The sequence below is a fragment of the Mercenaria mercenaria genome, chromosome 1 (genome assembly GCF_021730395.1).
Source record: "Mercenaria mercenaria strain notata chromosome 1, MADL_Memer_1, whole genome shotgun sequence".
Taxonomy (NCBI): Eukaryota; Metazoa; Mollusca; class Bivalvia; order Venerida; family Veneridae; genus Mercenaria; species Mercenaria mercenaria.
Window position 1 is genome coordinate 22,333,292 of NC_069361.1, and position 21,576 is coordinate 22,354,867.

General features: G+C 38.1%; 1 protein-coding gene across 1 annotated transcript in view; it reads right to left on the minus strand.

Moving 5' to 3' along the window:
* Window positions 1-1,562: 1,562 nt before the first annotated feature.
* LOC123544106 (uncharacterized) overlaps window positions 1,563-21,576 on the minus strand; it is a 31,029-nt gene continuing 11,015 nt past the window's right edge. Inside the window, exons 6-15 of the mRNA XM_045330171.2 lie at window positions 19,243-19,369; window positions 14,831-15,079; window positions 14,117-14,378; window positions 12,752-12,859; window positions 10,675-10,753; window positions 9,925-10,035; window positions 6,709-6,840; window positions 6,297-6,386; window positions 2,351-2,523; window positions 1,563-1,706 (exon numbers count right to left, since the gene is read on the minus strand). Coding sequence (XP_045186106.2) covers window positions 1,563-1,706; window positions 2,351-2,523; window positions 6,297-6,386; window positions 6,709-6,840; window positions 9,925-10,035; window positions 10,675-10,753; window positions 12,752-12,859; window positions 14,117-14,378; window positions 14,831-15,079; window positions 19,243-19,369 — 1,475 coding nt within the window. The remainder of the gene's footprint in view (window positions 1,707-2,350; window positions 2,524-6,296; window positions 6,387-6,708; window positions 6,841-9,924; window positions 10,036-10,674; window positions 10,754-12,751; window positions 12,860-14,116; window positions 14,379-14,830; window positions 15,080-19,242; window positions 19,370-21,576) is intronic.

Here is a 21,576-nt window from a genome sequence, read left to right on the forward strand (position 1 = left end):
CCTCTAGAGAGGTCACAAGGTTTTTCTATTTTTATACCTACTGACCTAGTTTTTGACGGCACGTGACCCAGTTTCGAACTTGACCTAGATATCATCAAGGTGAACATTCTGACCAATTTTCATGAAGATCTTGTGAAATATATGGCCTCTAGAGAGGTCACAAGGTTTTTCTATTTTTAGACCTACTGACCTAGTTTTTGACGGCACATGACCCAGTTTCGAACTTGACCTAGATATCATCTAAATGAACATTCTGACCAACTTTCATAAAGATCCCATGAAAAATGTGACCTCTAGAGTGGTCACAAGCAAAAGTTTACGGACGGACGCACGCACGCACGCACGGACGGACGGACGGACGACGGACACCGCACGATCACAAAAGCTCACCTTGTCACTTTGTGACAGGTGAGCTAAAAAATAATCACTTTAAAAATCCTGATACCAGATAAAAACACAAATGGTCTTCACAATCAAAAACACTTGCTGTAACACAGGATGAAATTACTACTCAATTTAAATTCAAAAACAATATACATTGTAAGACACAAAACACAAGCAAAAACAACATCTTACAATAGCTAAAACGTGTACCGGTACTCCCTATAATGATCTGTCTGCTGTAACTCGGTATGCACTTTTGTATACTATGACGAAAGACCTTTGACCAACTGAACTCTAAAAGAACTTGTTATCTCCTGGCTACAGGCAGCATCCTAAGAAGACTGACATCCATAGGTTCAAGCTTTCTGCAGTAATTTGTCAACTATTTTCAACCTCATGGTTACTGTGACCTTAACACTTGAGGTACTGATGCCAAAACACTAGGAATCATCTTCTGATGTCAACCATTCTATGAAATCTAGAAGCCAAAATGTGCATTAGATATTGATCGGAAACCATTCTGAGTTTCACTGTCACTCTAGCTTTGACCTATCGACCCCTAAACATTGCAGTGATCTGCTGACCACAGGCAATACATGTACCTCCATCACATTTAAAAGAATTGGGCACAAGACTTAGCTCAAATTGTTTTCATTCTCAAGGTCACTGTGACCTTGACCACAGCTGACCTATTGACCCTTCTATTAATGGTCATCTACTGATCACTGGCCATCATCCTATCAATTTCCACTAATGTAAGCAAGAGTTTTATTTGTTACTGAGTAGAACCTGTTTTCAGTATCAGTCACTGTGCCCTGACTTAACCTACTGACCTCCAGACAATAGGGGTCAGCTTCTGACAACAGACGATCATCCTATGAAATTTGATGACTAGGCCAGTGCTCTTTAGTTATTTCAGTCTCAAGGTCACTGTTCTTGACCTTTGCCCTACTGACCCACGAAACAATAATGGTCACCTACTGACAAAAGGCAATCATCGTATGTAGTGTGAAACCAAGGGCTCTCCAGTTATTGATCCAAAACTAAATGTGCTACTCACGGACAGACAGACCAACCAACCGACAATGAGCAACACAGTATACACTCTTCTTTGCAGGAGAGAATACAATGATACATTTTGATCAACACAGAGAATTAGAAATATCACAGTTTCACATTCAACAAACACATGTTACACAAGATGATATATCAGTTCTATATTCCCAATTGTTGCCATAGAAACCGGCACAAAGATATCCTCCTGGACCCTTTCTACCAAAATCTGGACCCGTGATCACATAGTCTGGAACTAAATTTGAAAACTGAAAAGTAAAAAGAAAGTGTTGAAAAACTCCACCAACAGAAAACAGAATTATGATTATATAGTTGGAATCCTTAAAACATCATCTCGTTTATTTACAATGCTGAAAAAACATCATCTCCAGAATATACAGAAAAAGAGATGAAAACAGAACTTTTTGGTTTAGTTTTAGGTCAAAGCATCACAATTTGTGTCATACAGCAACTTTTCACCAGGTGAAAGAAGAATTGGGCTTTATTTCAGGCACAACAGGTACACTAACAGGCATCAGGATAGAAGCCAGCTGGTGAAAGACCTAGTATGCATTATTTCAAGCACAGATAGACAAAAAGGAAACCTAGGAATTCTGTATGGCACATCTGACACTCTGTAGGGTACCTGGGTAGAACCACTGACCTTATGCAATCCAATTGGTGAAAGAAGGCTTAAGCATTATTTTATGCATAGGTAGACACCTGGATAGAATCAATGAACCATGCCAGCCAGCTTGTTTGCATCTTCATTTGAAAGTATTCTATACACCATAAGGCTGCAGTAAGAGCTACCAAGACTTGTAAGTTTTAGTAACAGTATGTTTCAGCAATGGGCTATTGTGACAAATTTAACAACCTACAGAAGTAACCTTCACTTCAAGAAAATACTTACTGGAGATCTTGTCATTGGAGGCATAGTTGGGGCTGCAAGGGAAATAACATCTTCCAACCCGGCCCTGTCCAAGCCAAATATCACAAGTGCTAAGTGAGTAGCTCCATTTGGGGTCAAAGTAAGAACACCCGTACGAGAGTAAGAATATTTACATCCAGCAAGTGAAACTTCACCTAAAGAAAAGTAATGCTTGATTAATGTTCATGTTAAACGGCTTTTACCCTGGAAATAGCAAACAGACTTATATTGTCCAAAATTAAGTACAGCTCAACTTTACTCAAACTCATTGTAATGTCCTTGCATAAAGGTTTGTTCTATCTCTGATGGCTTGAACATAGATGACAGGAACTTTTAAACTGTACCTCAAGCCCTGAGGACTATACTGTAGTATAGATAACTTCTCCCTGAAACAACTAAATTTGCAAGGCAAAACTCAATAAATGACAACTTAACACAATGTGTTTTTAGAATGGTGTGCGCTACTGACTTGGATCTAACAAAAATCTTGCTCTACCAGTGTGTTATAGCATGGCTGTTTATATATATATTAATAAGATAAAACCTAAAATCAATACAGTGTTTTCCTACATTCCTTAATTAATATAAAATAAAATGCAATACATGTAAAATGTAATATTTGTTTGTTTGTATGTTGGGTTTAACGCCATTTTTTCAACAGTATTTCAGTCATGTAACTGCGGGCAGTTAACCTAACCAGTGTTCCTGGATTCTGTACCAGTACAAACCTGTTCTCCGCAAGTAACTGCCAACTTCCCCACATGAACCAGAGGTGGAGGACTAATGATTTCAGACACAATGTCATTTATCAAATAGTCAGGGAGAACATACGCCCCACCCGCGGATCAAACTTGCGACCCCGCGATCCATAGACCGACGCTCTACCTACTGAGCTAAGCGGGCGGGTTAAAATGTAATATATTTACATGTTTCTCTAGTAAGTCTGACCTATATATATATATATATATATATAGAATACATTTGGTTGGCTGGAACTACCCATGATCAAATTTCAACATGCCCAATGAGTCTTATTGAACAAAGCTGGGCTGTAAATTTATTATGATATTAAAATTGGTTTTTAAGCTCCTATGTCTCCTATAATAATAGAAGTTTGGATTATATTTTTTTTTATTAAGTCCAGAAAAACAAGAGGGCCATGATGGCTCTATATATCGCTCACCAGAGTTGATCTGGCCTACTGACCTAGTTTTTTTACCCCACATGAGCCAGTTTGCGAATTTAACCTAGAGATCATCAAGACAAACATTCTGACCAAGTTTCATAAAGACTGAGTCACAACTGTAGCCTTTAGAGTGTTCACAAACTTTTCCTTTGATTTGACCATGTGCCCTACATGATCTCTAGGTCAAATTCGAAACTGGGTCATGTGGGGTCAAAAACTAGGTCAGTAGACCAGATCAAAGGAAAATCTTGTGAACACTCGGGAGGCCACATTTGTGACCCAATCTTTATGAAACTTGGTCAGAATGTTAGTCTTGATGATCTCTAGGTCAAGTTCAAAACTAGGTCAATTGGGGTCAAAAACTCGGTCAGTAGGCCAGATCAAAGGAAAAGCTTGTAAACACTCTATAGAGGCCACATTTTTGACCTAATCTTTATGAAACTTGATCAGAATTAGTCTTGATGATCTCTAGGTCAAGTCTGAAACTGGCCCAGATTAAAGCTTGACCTAGAGATCATCAAGACAAACATTCTGACCAAGTTTCATAAAGATTGAGTCACAACTGTGGCCTAAAGAGTGTTCACAAACTTTTCCTTTGATCTGGCCTATTGACCTACTTTTTGACCCTGCATGACCCAGTTTCAAAATTGATCTAGAGATCATCAAGGCAAACATTCTGACAAAGTTTCATAAAGATTGGGTCTCAACTGTGACCTCTAGAGTGTTCACAAGCTTTTCCTTTGATCTGGCCTACAGACCTAGTTTTTGATCTTACATGACCCAAATTCAAACTTGACCTAAAGGTCATCAAGACTAACATTCTGACCAAATTTCAAAAAGATTGAGTCAAAACATTGGCCTCTAGAGTGTTCACAAGCTTTTCCTTTGATCTGGCCTACTGACCTTGTTTTTGACCCTAAATGACCCTGATTGAAACTTGGCCTAGAGATCATCAAGACTAACATTCTGACCAAATTCATAAGGATTGGGTCACAACTGTGGCCTTTAGAGTGTTCACAAGCTTTTCCTTTGATTTGACCAGGTGACCTAGTTTTTGACTTTTGATTCAACATGACCCAGATTCAAACTTGACCTAGAGATCATCAAGACTATCATTCTGACCAAGTTTCATAAAGATGTGGTCACAAATGTGGCCTCTTGAGTGTTCACAAGCTTTTCCTTTGATCTGGCCTACTGACCTAGTTTTTGACCCCACATGATCCTGTTTCAAACCTGGCCTAGAGATCATAAAGACAAACATTCTGACCAAGTTTCATAAAGATTGGGTCACAAATGTGGCCTCTAGAGTGTTCACAAGCTTTTCCTTTGATCTGGCCTACTGACCTAGTTTTTGATCCCACATGATCCAGTTTCAAACTTATCCTACAGGTCATCAAGACAAACATTCTGACCAAGTTGCATAAAGATTGGGACACAAATGTGGCCTTTAGAGTGTTCACAAGCTTTTCCTTTGATCTGGCCTACTGACCTAGTTTCTGACCCCACATGACCTAGTTTCGAAACTGACCTAGAGATCATCAAGACATGGATTCTGACCAAGTTTCATAAAGATTGGGTCACAAATGTGGCCTCTTGAGTGTTCACAAGCTTTTCCTTTGATCTGGCCTACTGACCTAGTTTTGGGTCCAACATGACCCAGTTTCAAACCTGACCTAGAGATCATCAAGACTTACATTCTAATCAAGTTTCATAAAGATTGGGTCAAAAATGTGGTCTCTAAGAGTGTTCACAAACTTTTCCTTTGATCTGGCCTACTGACCTAGTTTTTGATCCCAAATGACCCAAGTTTTGAACTTGACCTAGAGATCATCAAGACAAACATTCTAACCAAGTTTCATAAAGATTGGGTCACAAATGTGGCCTCTAGAGTGTTCACAAGGCAAATGTTGACGGACGACGCACGCTGGACAACGACTAGTCACAATAGCTCTCCTTGAGCACTTTGTGCTCTGGTAAGCTAAAAAGAGCAAGTCTGCATGACTATTTTACCTTTATTGCATTTGAATGATCTTAAAAGTAGGATTTCAACAGAATAGACAACAAACTCTTCTTCTTTTCCTGTGTTTGATCATGAAATCAGTTTTAACAAGTGAACACCTGCAGTGGCAAAATAGAAGTCCCCTACCGGTGGAAATCTTTCTTGTGGTTGTTGGTAATAGTGTTAGGACTAAAAATGACCTTGACCTACAATCATAGATCATGTACGCGACATAATCATGGGGAACATGTGTGTGCAGAACTTGTATAATTCATCAATGCACATAAAAGTTATGCAGCAGAAACAATTTTACTTGACCATCAATTGTGACCTTGACCTTCCACCAACAACCATGGGTCATGTGTGTCTAATCTTGGGGAACATTTCTTGATAGTAATAAAAAAATACTTTTATGCAATAAAGTTACGGAGCTGAAATAAATTTTTACTTGACCTTAAACAGTGACCTTGACCTTTAACCGATAAGCATAGATCATGTATTGACACAATGTCTCATCATGGCAAATGTTTGTGTGTAGCACTAAGATAATCCACCAATGAATATAAAAGTTATGGAGCGAAAACTATTTTTACTTGACCTACAATAGTAACCTTGACCTATGACCTACAAGCATAAGTCATGTACAAGTATAATCTACATATTGCCCTCTATTCACATATTAAGTTTAAGGAATCTAGCTTCTATACTTTTGAGTAATTGCAAGATCTAACTCAAAAACATACCTTCATTCACATGTAATGGAGTATGCTCCAGCAGAGTACCAGTGTGAAGATTTTCAGCCACACTCCCAAGGATAATCAAGTTAGATAACCCTAAAATACAAAATTAAATTTATAATCATTCAAGGTTAAAAGGAGCAAACTGTCAAGATTCTTTTTTCATTTTGTATTTTTGTTTTCATTTTGTAAATGTTTGGAGATAAAAAGTAACAACTGTTTGATCAAACAAAACGTATCAGGTTTTGTTCGTGAACCACAGCTTAGAAACATTTTGCAATATCCAGATGTAAATTACACTTTATCTAAAGGTCTCCTGGAAAGGTAGGAGATCCATTTTAATTTGCAAGATAATGATATCTTTAATAATGTTAATGTTATGATGAAAAAAATGTATTTTTTCGGTGTCATTTTTTACCTAGTTCAGCTGGTTGAATATCTACATCTTTCACTATGTCAGTCCTTGTATCAGAGGTAAGAAAGAAAAGGTTACTGATATATACAGCTGCCTGTAGTAAGTACAACTGGGAGTCTTCAGAGCCTTGTGTACCTACACAACATACATAAAGTTTGTTTTATTACATATCCTCTAAGCCCTGTGCACCTGCATAACATACTGTAGTGCCCCCGCCCTGGGTCACTTTTACTTTAATTGGGTTAGGGTAAAAAATAATGTTAAATGTAAACAGGCCAAGGGCAAGGAGACTACAGTCAGGGGACTGAGTCCACCAATTTAAATACTACAAGGTTATTCATTGTTCAGGGATAAGCAATATGTTGACTAAACTAGGGTCTGGTCGCAACCCTATAGGCTGGTAGCGCCCAAGACAAGGCTGGTAGCGCCCAAGTTAAAAGGCTGGTAGCGCCCGAGTTCAAATTTGTTTCAAAGTTTAAAATAAACTAATGACAACGTTCCTTTCGGCTTCAAACAACTTTTATTTATGGGAAGCCTTAACAATAACTATTAATTATAACTGAATAAAATAATCAGTAATGAAAATATCAGGCAAAAGTCGTGTAGCAGGCGGACCGAGAACCAACTCTAAAATTACAGAGTTTTCTAAGAGAAAAACAGCCAAATACTGCTAATAAATATATCTGTATAATTTAATGATAATAAGTACCGTGCAGTTTCAAAGTTTGAATAATTCATATAGGTTTTAGAAGCGTAAATAAAAAAATGTCTAAGAACAAACTGACAAACAGCCTTTCTATACGAGAGACGGAGGCAAAGTGATGATTTTAGCGTTCTACTAATTAACCTTTGTGGTATGCATGGTATGCAAATGAGGATGAATACCAGAATCTAAATTAGTCTGAATAAGGTCAAAGTCGGAAATACCCGGACAGATCCGTAACCGAGTTGATGCTACGAACTTACTTCGGCCGACCATGACGTCATTCGGGATACGAACGTTTCCTTATATGCAAATAAGGCGGAGCTTAACCTCTAAACTAGTGTAAACAAACAAAGTCGGACAGAAATAAATAATAAAACAATATAGAACGCTACGAATCAACACTACATGCCAAGTATTAAATATCAAATACTTGACAATAAAAGTTAACTATTTCTGCAGAATATGAAGCGATTTCAGTCCGCTTGTACGAGATTTTAGTCACCCGGTGCATACGTACAAAAATCCAAGATGGTTGACAACTGTCAAAATTTCAACTGACATAAACTTTTATGAAGTTTTACAAAGGCAACAATGGACATTACATGAAAACCTCGATTTAATTTAATACAGCAGGTGATTGTTGATTGAACTGTTGAATAACTCAGGCTGACATTGCGTACTTTTATAGAAAATCCCTGTGAAAGCTAGAATTACAGTTTCACTAACTGACACAAGCATGACATCAGTAGAGTTCTAACATTTTGAAATGTAATTTAGTAAACAACAATTTAACAATGTGACTGGTTATCAGTCAATGTCTGGAAATGTTACAGAACAATGAACTGTGATTAAAAAGTAGCTGAAAGATAGCCTAACAATTTTAACATCAAAAATAAAAACTACTGATAGGCCGTAAAACAATGCAAAACAACTGCATAAAAACAAGGTCGTGAGGCATCCTGCCTCACAATACATAAAGTTTGTTTTATTACATATCCTCAGAGCCCTGTGTACCTGCACAACATACATAAAGTTTGTTTTATTACATGTCCTCTAAGCCCTGTGCACCTGCATAACATACATAAAGTTTGTTTTATTACATGTCCTCAGAGCCCTGTGTACCTGCACAACATACATAGTTTGTTTTATTACATGTCCTCAGAGCCCTGTGTACCTGCACAACATATATAAAGTTTGTTTTATTACATGTCCTAAGCACCCTATGTACCTGCACAACATATATGAAGTTTGTTTTATTACATGTCCTCAGAGCCCTGTGTTCCTGCACAACATACATAAAGTTAGTTTTATTACATGTCCTCAGAGCCCTGTGTACCTGCACAACATACATAAAGGTTGTTTTATTACATGTCCTCAGAGCCCTGTGTACCTGCACAACATACATAAAGTTAGTTTTATTACATGTCCTCTAAGCCCTTTGCACCTGCATAACATACATAAAGTTTGTTTCATTACATGTCCTCAGAGCCCTGTGTACCTGCACAACATACATAATGTTTGTTTTATTAAATGTCCTCAGAGCCCTGTATACCTGCACAACATATATAAAGTTGTTTTATTACATGTCCTAAGCACCCTATGTACCTGCACAACATATATGAAGTTTGTTTTATTACATGTCCTCAGAGCCCTGTGCACCTGCACAACATATATAAAGTTTGTTTTATTACATGTCGTCAGAGCCCTGTGTACCTGCACAACATACATAAAGTTTGTTTCATTACATGTCCTCTGAGCCCTGTGCACCAGCACAACATACATAAAGTTTGTTTTATTACATATCCTCAGAGCCCTGTGTATCTGCACAACATACATAAAGTTTGTTTCATTACATGTCCTCTGAGCCCTGTGCACCAGCGCAACATATATAAAGTTTGTTTTATTACATATCCTCTGAGCCCTGTGTACCTGCACAACATACATAAAGTTTGTTTCATTACATGTCCTCAGAGCCCTGTGCACCTGCACATCAAATATAAAGTTTGTTTCATTACATATCCTCTGAGCCCAATTTACCTGCACAACATACATAAAGTTTGTTTCATTACATGTCCTCTGAGCCCTGTGCACCAGCATAACATATATAAAGTTTGTTTTATTACATATCCTCTGAGCCCAATTTACCTGCACAACATACATAAAGTTTGTTTTATTACATGTCCTCTGAGCCCTTTGTACCTGCACAACACATATAAAGTTTGTTTTATTCCATGTCCTAAGAGTCTTGTGTTCCTGAACAACATCTATAAAGTTTGTTTTATTACATGCACATTGTAGATTTCCATGTACTTCCAACAGGGCTTGAACATTAATAGTTTGTCATAATGATTTGTAGATTTGATATCCTTATCTATAACAATTTTGATGTGGTTTTCAGAGATTCGCCTAGCTGGACCTACAGTAAAAGTAGATGAGTACCCTTACCTATAACGATTTTGAAACAATTCTCAACCATTCTCATAGGTGGTCCAAGAGTATGAGAGTATCCTTACCTATGACGATTTTGAAGTGATTCTCAGCGATTCTCCTAGCTGGTCCTTGCGTAAGAGGTCCTCTATTTGTTGTGCTGTGTACTTCTTTGTTTTCACAAACACTCCAAATTCCTAAAATTATTTTTTTATGAATACATGTATGTGTTTATATTTGGTTTTGTTGGGTTTTAAGCCATTCCATCAACTAAGACTTTAAATTGCAAAGGAGTACCAAAAATGCACTTTTGGGCATTATTTCAGGCTTCAGATGGCACCAGGATAAACCACTGACAGTCTGTAAGCCAGCTGGATGACTTCAAAGAATTCAAATGCAGTGAGGCATAAATCCAAAATGGTGACAGGGAATGCAGTTTGATCTCTGACAGCAGACTTGATGGCTTCCTATGACAAAAATTTATTGGCACATAATTCCTGCTTCAATGTGAAGAAGGCTCATGCCTTATTGAACCACTACAGTTTCAGGTTTGCTTCTTGGAGAAAATACCAAATCTTGTAAGGTGTGTTCATAGCCTTTGCATGGTTTATGTCCATCTTCAAAGGTTGGCCTTACTAGACCTTGATATCTTATGGACTTTTTTTTCTTATCTTGAATTCTCTGTAGCATTATTTTTAAAGAGAGAAAATTTAATATGTTTTTAGGCTTATGTAATATTTTAATCCTTAAAAAGTAATCTTTAATTTTGTATATAAATCTCAGGTGCTAACCTGTTGCATTCTATCCCAAAATGTGAGGCAGGAGAAACATAATACCTGACTTAGAGCAAAGGTCTACACGTTCACCATCTTTAACTGGTAACATATCTTTTGAAGAAATCTGTGTCCCATCAACCTTAAAAAATTGTAGAAAAAACATCCTGACCAAAGAATGATTTTAAAGTATCAAGAAGTGGTTTCTAACATTTATTCACAAAAAGTATAGCATAATTGTTCATTTTTTTTTCTCTCTTGTTAAGTAAATAGTATTTTCGAAGTTTTCATCAAGAGTTAATGGAGGCCACAGCTAATGCTGGTGTAAACTAGAAAATGCTTTTGTAAAAAAGCGCATGTCTCCCCCAATGCAAAGTCCTATAGGCAAGAAGTCAATAGGGGTCAGGAGCGAAAGTCAAAGAGACACTGATGGTTGGCTGCAATAGGGATCATCTACTTGGCATGTCCAGTCATCCCGCTAAATTTCAACACTCGTGGCCTAGTGGTTCTCAAGTCACTGTTCAGGCTCCTGTGACCTTGACCTTTGATCAAGTGACCTCAAAATAAATAGCGGTCATCTACTCTGCATGTCCAATCATCCTATTAAGTTTCAACATTGTAGGTCAAGTGGTTCTCAAGTTATTTCCAAAAAATGATTTTACATGAACAGGCCACTGTGACCTTGACCTTTAATAGACTGAATCAAAAATCAATAGGGGTCATCTACTCTGCATGTTCAATCATCCTATGAAGTTTCAACATTCTGGGTCAAGTGGTTCTCAAGTTATTAATCTGAACTGGTTATCAATGTTCAGGCCCCTGTGACCTTGACCTTTAATGGAGTGACCCCAAAAACAATAAGGGTCATTTACTCTGCACGAACAATCATCCTATGAAGTTTCAACATTCTGGGTCAAGAGGTTCTCAAGTTATTGATTGGAAATGGTTTTCCATGTTCAGGCCCCTGTGGCCTTGACCTTTAACAGAGTGACCCTAAAATCGTTAGGGTTCATCTACTCTGCATGACCAATCATCCTACGAAGTTTCATCATTCTGAGTCAAGTGGTTCTCAAGTTACTGACCGGAAATGGTTTTCAATGTTCGGGCCCCTGTGACCTTGACCTTTCACAGAGTGACCCCAAAATCGTTAGGGGTCATCTACTCAGCATGACCAATCATCCTATTAAGTTTCAACATTCTGGGTCAAGTGGTTCTCAAGTTACTGACCGGAAATGGTTTTCCATGTTCAGGCCCCTGTGACCTTGACCTTTAATGGAGTGACCCCAAAATCGATAGGGGTCATCTACTTTGCATGTACAATCATCCTATGAAGTTTCAACATTCTGGGTCAAGTGGTTCTCTAGTTATTGATCAGAAATGGTTTTCAATATTCAGGCCCCTGTGACCTTGACCTTTGACGGAGTGATCCCATAATCAATAAGGGTCATCTACTCTTTATGACCAATCATCCTATCAAGTTTCAACATTCTGGGTCAGGTGGTTCTCTAGTTATTGATTGGAAATGGTTTTCAATGTTCAGGCCCCTGTGACCTTGACCTTTGACGGAGTGACCCCAAAATCAATAGGGGTCATCTACTCTTCATGACCAATCATCCTATGAAGTTTCAACATTCGGGGTCAAGTGGTTCTCTAGTTATTGATCGGAAATGGTTTTCAATGTTCAGGCCCCTGTGACCTTGACCTTTGACGGAGTGACCCCCAAAATCAATAGGGGTCATCTACTCTTCATGACCAATCATCCTATGAAGTTTCAACATTCTGGGTCAAGTGGTTCTCTAGTTATTGATCGGAAATGGTTTTCAATGTTCAGGCCCCTGTGACCTTGACCTTTGACGGAGTGACCCCAAAAACAAAAGGGGTCGTGTACTCCAGCAGCCCTACAACCCTATGAAGTTTGAAGGTTCTAGGTCAAATGGTTCTCCAGTTATTGCTCGGAAATGAAGTGTGACGTACGGACGGACGGATGGACGGAAGGACGGACGGACGGACGGACAGGGCAAAAACAATATGTCTCCTGGGGGAGACATAATAACATACACAAAATAAAGGTTGCTTTAAGAAATGTTTCAGTTAGGAAGAAATAAGTACTTTAATCAAGTAATATAAACTTTGGACTTACCCTAACATCGGACTCAAACCATGGAACGTTTCTGTTAGGAGACAGGGAGACACTCAGCTTTAAAACATTCCTTGTGACCATAAGTACTTCAATGTCCGAGACTGTCACCTGAAATAAGCAGAAAGAGAAACAAGTTTCTTATGAGCATTACAACTTCATTTTTTTTTTTTGGTTTAACCTCACATGGACACAGTTATAGGTCATGTGGCAACTTTCCAGCTTTTAATAGTGGAGGAAGACTCCAGGTGCCCCTCCAAGCATTAATCTATCATGGGTGGGCACCTGGGTAGAACCGCCAACATTCTGTATGCCAACTACATGACTTCCTCACCTGAAGAATTCAATGCCCAAAACGAGGCTTCACCCAAATTGATGAGGGATGATTTAAAGTCAGCAATCTTAACCACTCGGCCCCAGCGGCCCCACTTACTGTCCGAGACTGTCACCTGAATTAAGAAGAAGCCTTAAAAACTCCTCGTGACAGTAAGGTTTCACATCCTGAGATTGTCACCTGAAATAAGGAGATAGGAAGCCACTATGCCTTACAATATTCTTGGTGACTATCAGTACTTCACTAAGACAATTACATGTAAGAAATGACACTAAAGTCTACTCTAAGCTACATGATGCAGATATACCAAGGTGTACTAAACTTTTTCTTTAGAAGGAATAATGATTAATCCTCACTTCATTACAGAACATTCTAATATGACTAGCAATGCTTAAATCATCACAACGATATTATGTTGATATCATGTCAACAGGATATTTAGCAACATGTATGCATATAGAAATAGCGCTTTCAAATTTGATCAAACATTCTACTTAATAGCACGTTTAAAACAAAATGCCACATAGCACAACTGTCTTGATTAATTTACACACACATGGAGTTATTCACTTTGCAGAATAATTCGCCTTCATTTGTGCCCTAATGAAACTCTTCCGCAAAACGTATTACCATTTCCAGTGCCGGTGTGTACAAGCAAAGGAGCATGACAACCTACCACTTGGCGCAATACATGCATGAAGAAACAGTTCTGTCATATTTGCCCTCGTAAAACTATTATGCCAAATGTATAACCACCCATTGTGTATAAGAAGTGCTAAAACACGGCTTTGCTATAAATTATTTCTTAATTAAACCACATTCAAAATGAATGGGTAAGACAATTTACAGCTGATTATACCTAATAAAATTATCATTACTCAGATCTTCTTCATGCCACACACAGTCATTCTGGATGATCTCTGATGTGGTAATTGCAGTCACTGGCAAACTTTCAAAGTTTTTACCTCTAAAATGGTATTTAAAGCTCAACACTTGAAAATCTTTTCTGCATAGTAAATACAGAAACAACAAACCTGTATTTCTGACCTTCTGTATGGAGTTATCTGCTGAATGACCCTCAGTCCATACATGCCCTCTCCCAGGGCTGGATTATAACAGACCAGTTTGAATGACAGAGATTTGTCACTGTATCTGTCACTTGGTGATGACGTACCACTGCATGTCTCTGATGTACATGACCCAGACTCCTCAATGTGGCGTAAGTACTGGTCTATGTGAGTGTTGGTGAAATCTCTCAGGTATTTGTCATTTACAGCACCCCCATCATTGGTATCTCTGGAAGGTTTCAAATCAATATAGTGAACATTACTTTATATGGAGCATCAGTTTCTTACATTGTGAAGTTAGGCTTGAAACTTAATTGAATCCATCTCAAATCCACTTCCTGTCAATACCAAGTTCTTGTATGGTGAAGTGCAATCACAACCCAAAAAGAACACTGAATACCTTATCCACTTGATAAATACTTCTATTTAATTGAAAATTAAGATAATTTATGCAAGTCTATTTGTAATCTATTTAATCCAGATTCACTAAAAAGTAATAAATTATTATTTTAGTCTAAATATACTATACAGGTACATTGTATATAAAATTTGAACATGTACACCAAATCCCGATGACCAAGCCTTAGTACTTAACCATAATAGACATGATTGCATTTCTTTAAATTCAAATCAGACTATAGATTAGAGCATGACATCAGGATATATAACAGGAAAACTTACACAGTGTCCCACCACCAGTGTTCTTTGTCTTTCACCTCTGTGTAGTTCACCATCATCCCCTCCTCGCTCAGTAGCCGGTACATCCTCCGAATAAACCAGGGATGGACTGTGCGATCAGCTGCCCCAATGCGGAGAACAACGGGGACTCCATGTAGGTTTGTACTGTGCTGATCGGCATCGTTTTCAACTATACATGACTCCAGTACTGACTTCACTACTGGCTCTACATGACTGGTAGCTATATCATGTCTGTAAAAATGTTATAAAATTGTATTACTTTAATTAATCCTTACCCTGCTAAATTTCTATAACGAACTTGTCTATCTTTAAATTTGGACAATACCATCAACTGTTAAAAGGGGTGCTTACCAAAAAGATACTGACTGAATGGCGAACAGTGCAGATCTTGATCAGACTACAAGGACGTGCAGGCTGATTATGATCTACACTGGTTACAAAGGCAGAATCAATCGTGTCTAGCATAATAAGGGTTCATCTTTCTTTTACTGGGTTTAGAGTTGCACTGACATCTTAGATAATTGGCGACTTTTTCAGCTTTTGATGGTGCTGATGGCCAGTTGGAAGACTTCTCACATGAAGAATTCTACACCCTTAGTAAGGTTTCCAATCCACAATGGTCAAGGGGAAGTGACAAAACAACTGAAATTGTATTACTGTGCATGTATTACTCTATACTGGATGTCATTTTTTGCACACTGTGAAATCATTATCAATCATAGGAAACTAGAGAAACATAGAGACCTAATCCCATGATTATCAAAAGATTGAAAGAGTTTCGATTAATTCAATACAGAGGGACTCGAGGTGGGAAAAACCAGATTAGACGAGCATGGGACACTAACAATGGGGTAAATAATAACAACTTGATACGGATAAAACCTGAAAACTGTACATTAGTTCAGGGGCAGAAAAACATCAAAATTTGCTCCGTCAATACACGATCAGTGAAAAATAAAACACTCTCCATATGTGACTTCATCCTTACAAATGAATTCGACATTTGTGCCATAACTGAAACATGGCTCGGTAGCTCTGTTGACAAAGCGTGCATCGGCGAACTCGTGCCCGACTGTTTCAAAATGAAACATGTCCCTCGTAGTGGTAGGCGCGGCGGGGGCGTAGCAATTATTCACAAGAGAGCCATACAAGTGAACATTGTCACATCAAGCAAAGACAACGAATTTTCCCAATTTGAGTATATGGATTGCAATGTAGTTACAGGCGGACACTCCATAGGCCTACGGCTTGCCATTATATACCGGCCACCCCTTCCAAAGAAAACGGTTTAAACACAATATATTTTCCTGGAGCAAGAATGGCCCAATTTTTTAAAACTAAATATGCTACAATTGACAAGACCACCATCATTGTAGGGGACCTTAACTTCATCTTGATTTACCGGAAAATAGTGACACAAAAAAGTTTACAAGCAGTCTAGATGCATGTGTCATGCGTCAACATGTACAAGAACCAACACATGTAGCTGGGCATACGTTGGATGTAGTAACAACCAGAGATAATGATGTCACAGTTTCAAATATCGAGGTCATAGATCCTGGACTTTCTGATTCAAATGGAAAGATGTCACGTGATCACTTTTCTGTGATATTTGACGCTAAAGCATCCAAACCATCCCCAGTACGAAAATCTGTGTCGTACAGGAACTCGCGTTCCATCGACAATGACTCATTGGGAGAAGATATACGAAGAATAGATTTCTTTAACACACAATGCACTCCATCTGATACTGATATCGATGAATTTGTGGAGGAATATTCAAATCAGTTAATTTCTATAGTAGAAAAACACGCCCCTTTGACTACCAAGACTATTGTGTTAAGACCTCATGTCCTTGGTATCCCGAGCAACTCCACAAAGCAAAACATCAGAAACGAAAATTAGAACGGAAATGGCGTGAAGTAAGCTCACAATCGATCACCAAATTACCGAACACAGTGTGCTAAAGTGAATAAGATGCTAAAACAAGCTCGTGTTGAATACTATACAGGCAAAATTGACTCATGTGGCAGTGATCATAAGAGTTTATCAAAGATTACCAAAAATCTTCTTGGCGATACAAATCAGGTGATTTTACCATCACAATCATCTCCACATCATCTCGCACAAGATTTCAGTGACTTCTTTATTGGAAAGATCGAAACAATCAGAAACGATATAGCATCGCAAACACAATCTGTATCTGATTTAGATGACATAGAAACTGAATACACTGGTGTAAATTTTAGTAGAGTTTACTCAAGCCTCAGAAGACGAAGTGAAACCAATTATCAAAAAGTCAGCGAACAAATCATGCGAACTAGATCCATCCCAACATGGTTATTAAAAGAATGTCTTGACGAACTAACACCAGTGATAACAACAATTATGAATGATCTCTAGATGCTGCGTATGTGCCCAAAGCGTTCAAACATTCACGAATAAGACCTCTTCTGAAAAAGCCATGCATAGATTCTAATGTCCTAAAAAACTATAGACCTGTGTCAAACTTGCCGTTTCTGTCAAAAATCTTAGAAAAAAGTGGTAGATGTTCGAATTGAAAATCATCTGAGGAACAACGAACTTCATGAAGTTAATCAATCTGCTTATAAAAATTCCACTCAACCGAAACCGCCCTATTAAAAGTTCAAAATGACATTCTTCAATCGTTGGAGAAGAACAATGTGACTATTCTTGTGATGCTTGATCTCTCTGCAGCATTTGACACTACTGCCCACGGGACGTTGATTCATCGCTTGAACGTCACTTTGGTGTTACAGGCAAGCCACTCGCATGGATGATGGTCATACCTTAGTGACCGCTACCAGACCATATGCATAGATGGCGAGCTATCACAACCAGTGCTAATGAAGTACAGTGTACCCCAAGGGTCTGTCCTGGGGCCAAAGAACTACACAATGTACACAAAACCAGTCGGAGCTATCTGCAGAAAGCACGGATGAACAATCATTTCTATGCGGACGATTCGCAGTTATATCAATCCTTCAAACCAATAAATAAAATGTCTATTGAAGAGACCATTCATCGCGTTGAAAGTTGTTTAAAGGATATAGTAAGTTGGATGAATACTAACATGTTGAAACTCAATGCTGAAAAAACAGAATTAATCATATTTTCATCTGAACACAACACACCAATCTGTTTCAAAACATATCTGTGAAAGGGGAAACGGCTCTGAAATCAAACAATCAGGCAGTGTCAGGACCTCGGTGCTTTCCTGGATTCGAAACATGAGGATGGAGCAACATGTGAATAGTGTGTGTAGAAATTCCTATGCACAGTTGTGGCAAATTAGTCAATCAGACAATATATAACCGCAAACGCAACCAAATCTCTAATCAACTCTCTTGTTACATCACGTTTGGATTATTGCAACTCTCTTCTATATGGAATTCCAAAACGGTCAATGAACAAACTGCAATATGTCCAAAACACGGCAGCTAGAATCGTAACTAGAACATCCAGATACGACCATATAACGCCTGTTCTGCGTAAAACTCCATTGGCTTCCTGTGCAATGTAGGGTAGAATACAAAATTATAACACATACATATAAGGCACTCAAAGATCAATCACAGCTTATGTAGCGAACATGCTAGAAATATATACACATCCAGAAATCTGAGATCGCAGATAATGCATTAAAACTAGTGGTGCCCAAATGTCGAACAATACGATTTGGTGACAGGAGCTTTCAGACGCTGCTGCGAGGTTATGGAATGCCCTCCATCTGGCATAAGAGAGTGCAAGACCGTGCAAAGTTTCAAAAAAACGCTAAAGACGCATTATTTATACAATTCTTTGGCAACTAACATCTCACTGATTACCTGATTTATAATGTAGGTACTTGCCGGCCAATTAATTACTTTAATTAGAACTCCAGTGTGACAGAATAATATTGGCGGTGTTTTTTTCTGTGGGATGTATCGTGGATGTTTCTCCGGACGTTTAGGTGGGGATTGGCCCACTCATCCGGGACGGTTTGCATGCTGTGATGCATTTCGCAGACATCATACGGTTTAATTCTGTCTGTTCAAAATGTAAGATATCTTCTGTTCTATTCTGCTCTGACCTGTGTCTTTGATAGGTCAGTTAATGTTTTATGATATTGTATTTTGTTTTATGTTTTGATCTGCCTACCTTCCAATTTAAAATGCTTGGTATCTTATTACCGTAATGTAATTTTAATTTCTTCTATAATAGTTCAATTCCCATTTTTTATTGAACATTATATAAATGTTTTTATGTAAAGCACTTTTGAACGTATTTTTATATGAAAAGAGTGCTATATAAATGTGGTATATAATAATAATAATAATAATAACTCACGTATTTTGTTCCATGGACTTTCATATTTTAGCTAAACAACAAACCTAAAGAAGAGATTACTGTCTCCATATTCTTCCTTTTTGATCCATCCAGCTAGAGAAACCAGTGCTAGGGCTCTGTCGGGATAATGTGTTGCTATGTGCCATGCTCCATGACCTCCCATAGAGTGACCTTTATACAGTAGTAAGAATAAAACGAAAACTTTTAATTATTCTCTTACACTGCCTGCATTCATCTAATTCTAACCATAGTTTAAATAAGAATTACATGTACAGTGGCCAGATATATTATGTTATTAGGTTAATGTAAGAAAAACTTTGAGATGCAAGCTTTAGCAAGCCTTCTAATTTATTCATCACAACCCTACTTACCTAATATTGCCATGTTGGCAATATATACCATTCTGTGATGATTCACCGTAAAACCAAACTCACTCACTAATACTGCCAGGTACTATACAGGTGGTTCTTTTACAATTTCTTTCATATGCAAAACACCTTTTCTTCTGCCAATTTTATCAAATTAAAACAAGGTGAGGGAAATTGAGATCCATAAACAGGCATGATGACATGGCGCTTTAAAGACAAATAACAACATAGTGTTTCGGTTAGTTCCATTAATGTAATGTACTGTTTTGTATTTTTCTTAGAACATCTTTTTTAACAAGAGCTGTCTCCATAGGATGACACATGCCCCCGATGGCACTTTGAATGAATAGTTATGCCGATGTTAGAGTTTAGGACCTTTGACCTACGACCTGGTGCTTGCGCGCGACACGTCGTCTTACTTGTGGTACACATTCATGGCCCAATAATTTAAAATCCATGCATGAATGACAAAGAATGGACCGGACACGCCCATCAATGGGACTATCATGAAATATGACTTTACCGTCTAAGTGTGACCTTGACCTTTGAGCTACGGACCTGGTCTTGCTTTTGAGACAGTCGTCTTACTGTGGTACACATTCATGCCAAGTTATTTGAAAATCCTATCCATGGATACAAAGATATGGACCGGACACGAATGCACTATCATGAAAATGACCTTTAAGTCTAAGTGTAACCTTGACCTTTGAGCTACGGACTGGGTCTTGCGCGCGGACAAATCGTCTTACTTGGTACACATTCATTCCAAGTTATTTGAAAAAAACCAATCATCAATGACAAGATATTGACCGGACACGAATGAAGTATCATGAAAAATGACCTTTACGTCTAAGTGTGACCTTGACCTTTGAGCTACAGACCTTTGGTTTGCGCAGACATGTCGTCTTTCTGTGGTACACATTTTATGCCAAGTATTTGAAATCATCCATCGATGACAAAGAAAATGGACCGCACGAATGCAGTATCATGAAAAATTGACCTTTAACGTCTAAGTGTGACTTGACCTTTGAGCTACGGACCTGGGTCTTGCCAACGCGACACGTCTTCTTACTGTGGTACACATTTATGCCAAGGGTTTTTTGAAAATCCATCTATCGATGACAAAGATATGGACCGGACACGAAAACTGTGGACCGACAGACTGACAGACGGTTGAAAAACTATATGCCTCCCTTTGGGGGCATAATAAAAAGATATACTACCAAGAACAGAGAATGGTTATAATAAAGATATTTTTATACCTTTCATTTAAAAAATGAAAAATTACTGTGTAAATTTACTAGCTTGACACAACTTGAAATTTGCTGGGCTAACAGACAGAGACTGTATCAAGCTTATAGATATGAAAACTGCATAATGGATAGTCAGATACATGTACAAATATCTTTGTAGTGTAGGTAAGAACAGTATTCCTGCAGAATGTTGTTTCTGATAGACCACTGATCCTCATACTAAGTTTGTAAACATATTTTTTAAGATATTTATTAATTACTGCCTATCAATAATACATTAAAACAGTGTGCAAAATACTCAAGTTATCAATACTTTTGACTGATTCAAACTTGTAAAATATGAGAGAAAATGTCCGTGGATCACCTGATTTATTCAAGTGTTCCCTGGTGCTCTAGCCATGTATCCTCCGGAGATGTTCCACTATACAAACAACTTGTTTCTATTGGGTTTAACACTGTTTTTCAACAGTATTTCTGTTATATAATGGTGGGCAGTTAACCTTTCCAGTGTTCCTGGATTCTTTACTAGTACAAACCTTTTCTCAGCAAGTTACTGCCAACTTCACCAGAGGAATCAGAGGTGAAAGACAAATGATTTCAGACACAATGTCTTTTATCAAATCATTATGGAGAACATACACCTCGTGCTGGGATTAAACTCACGACCAAGCGATCCTTAGATCTGCACTTTCTCTATTGAGCTAAGCAGGCAGGCTCAGAAACAATATGGATAATAAATTACAATGAAAACTATTAT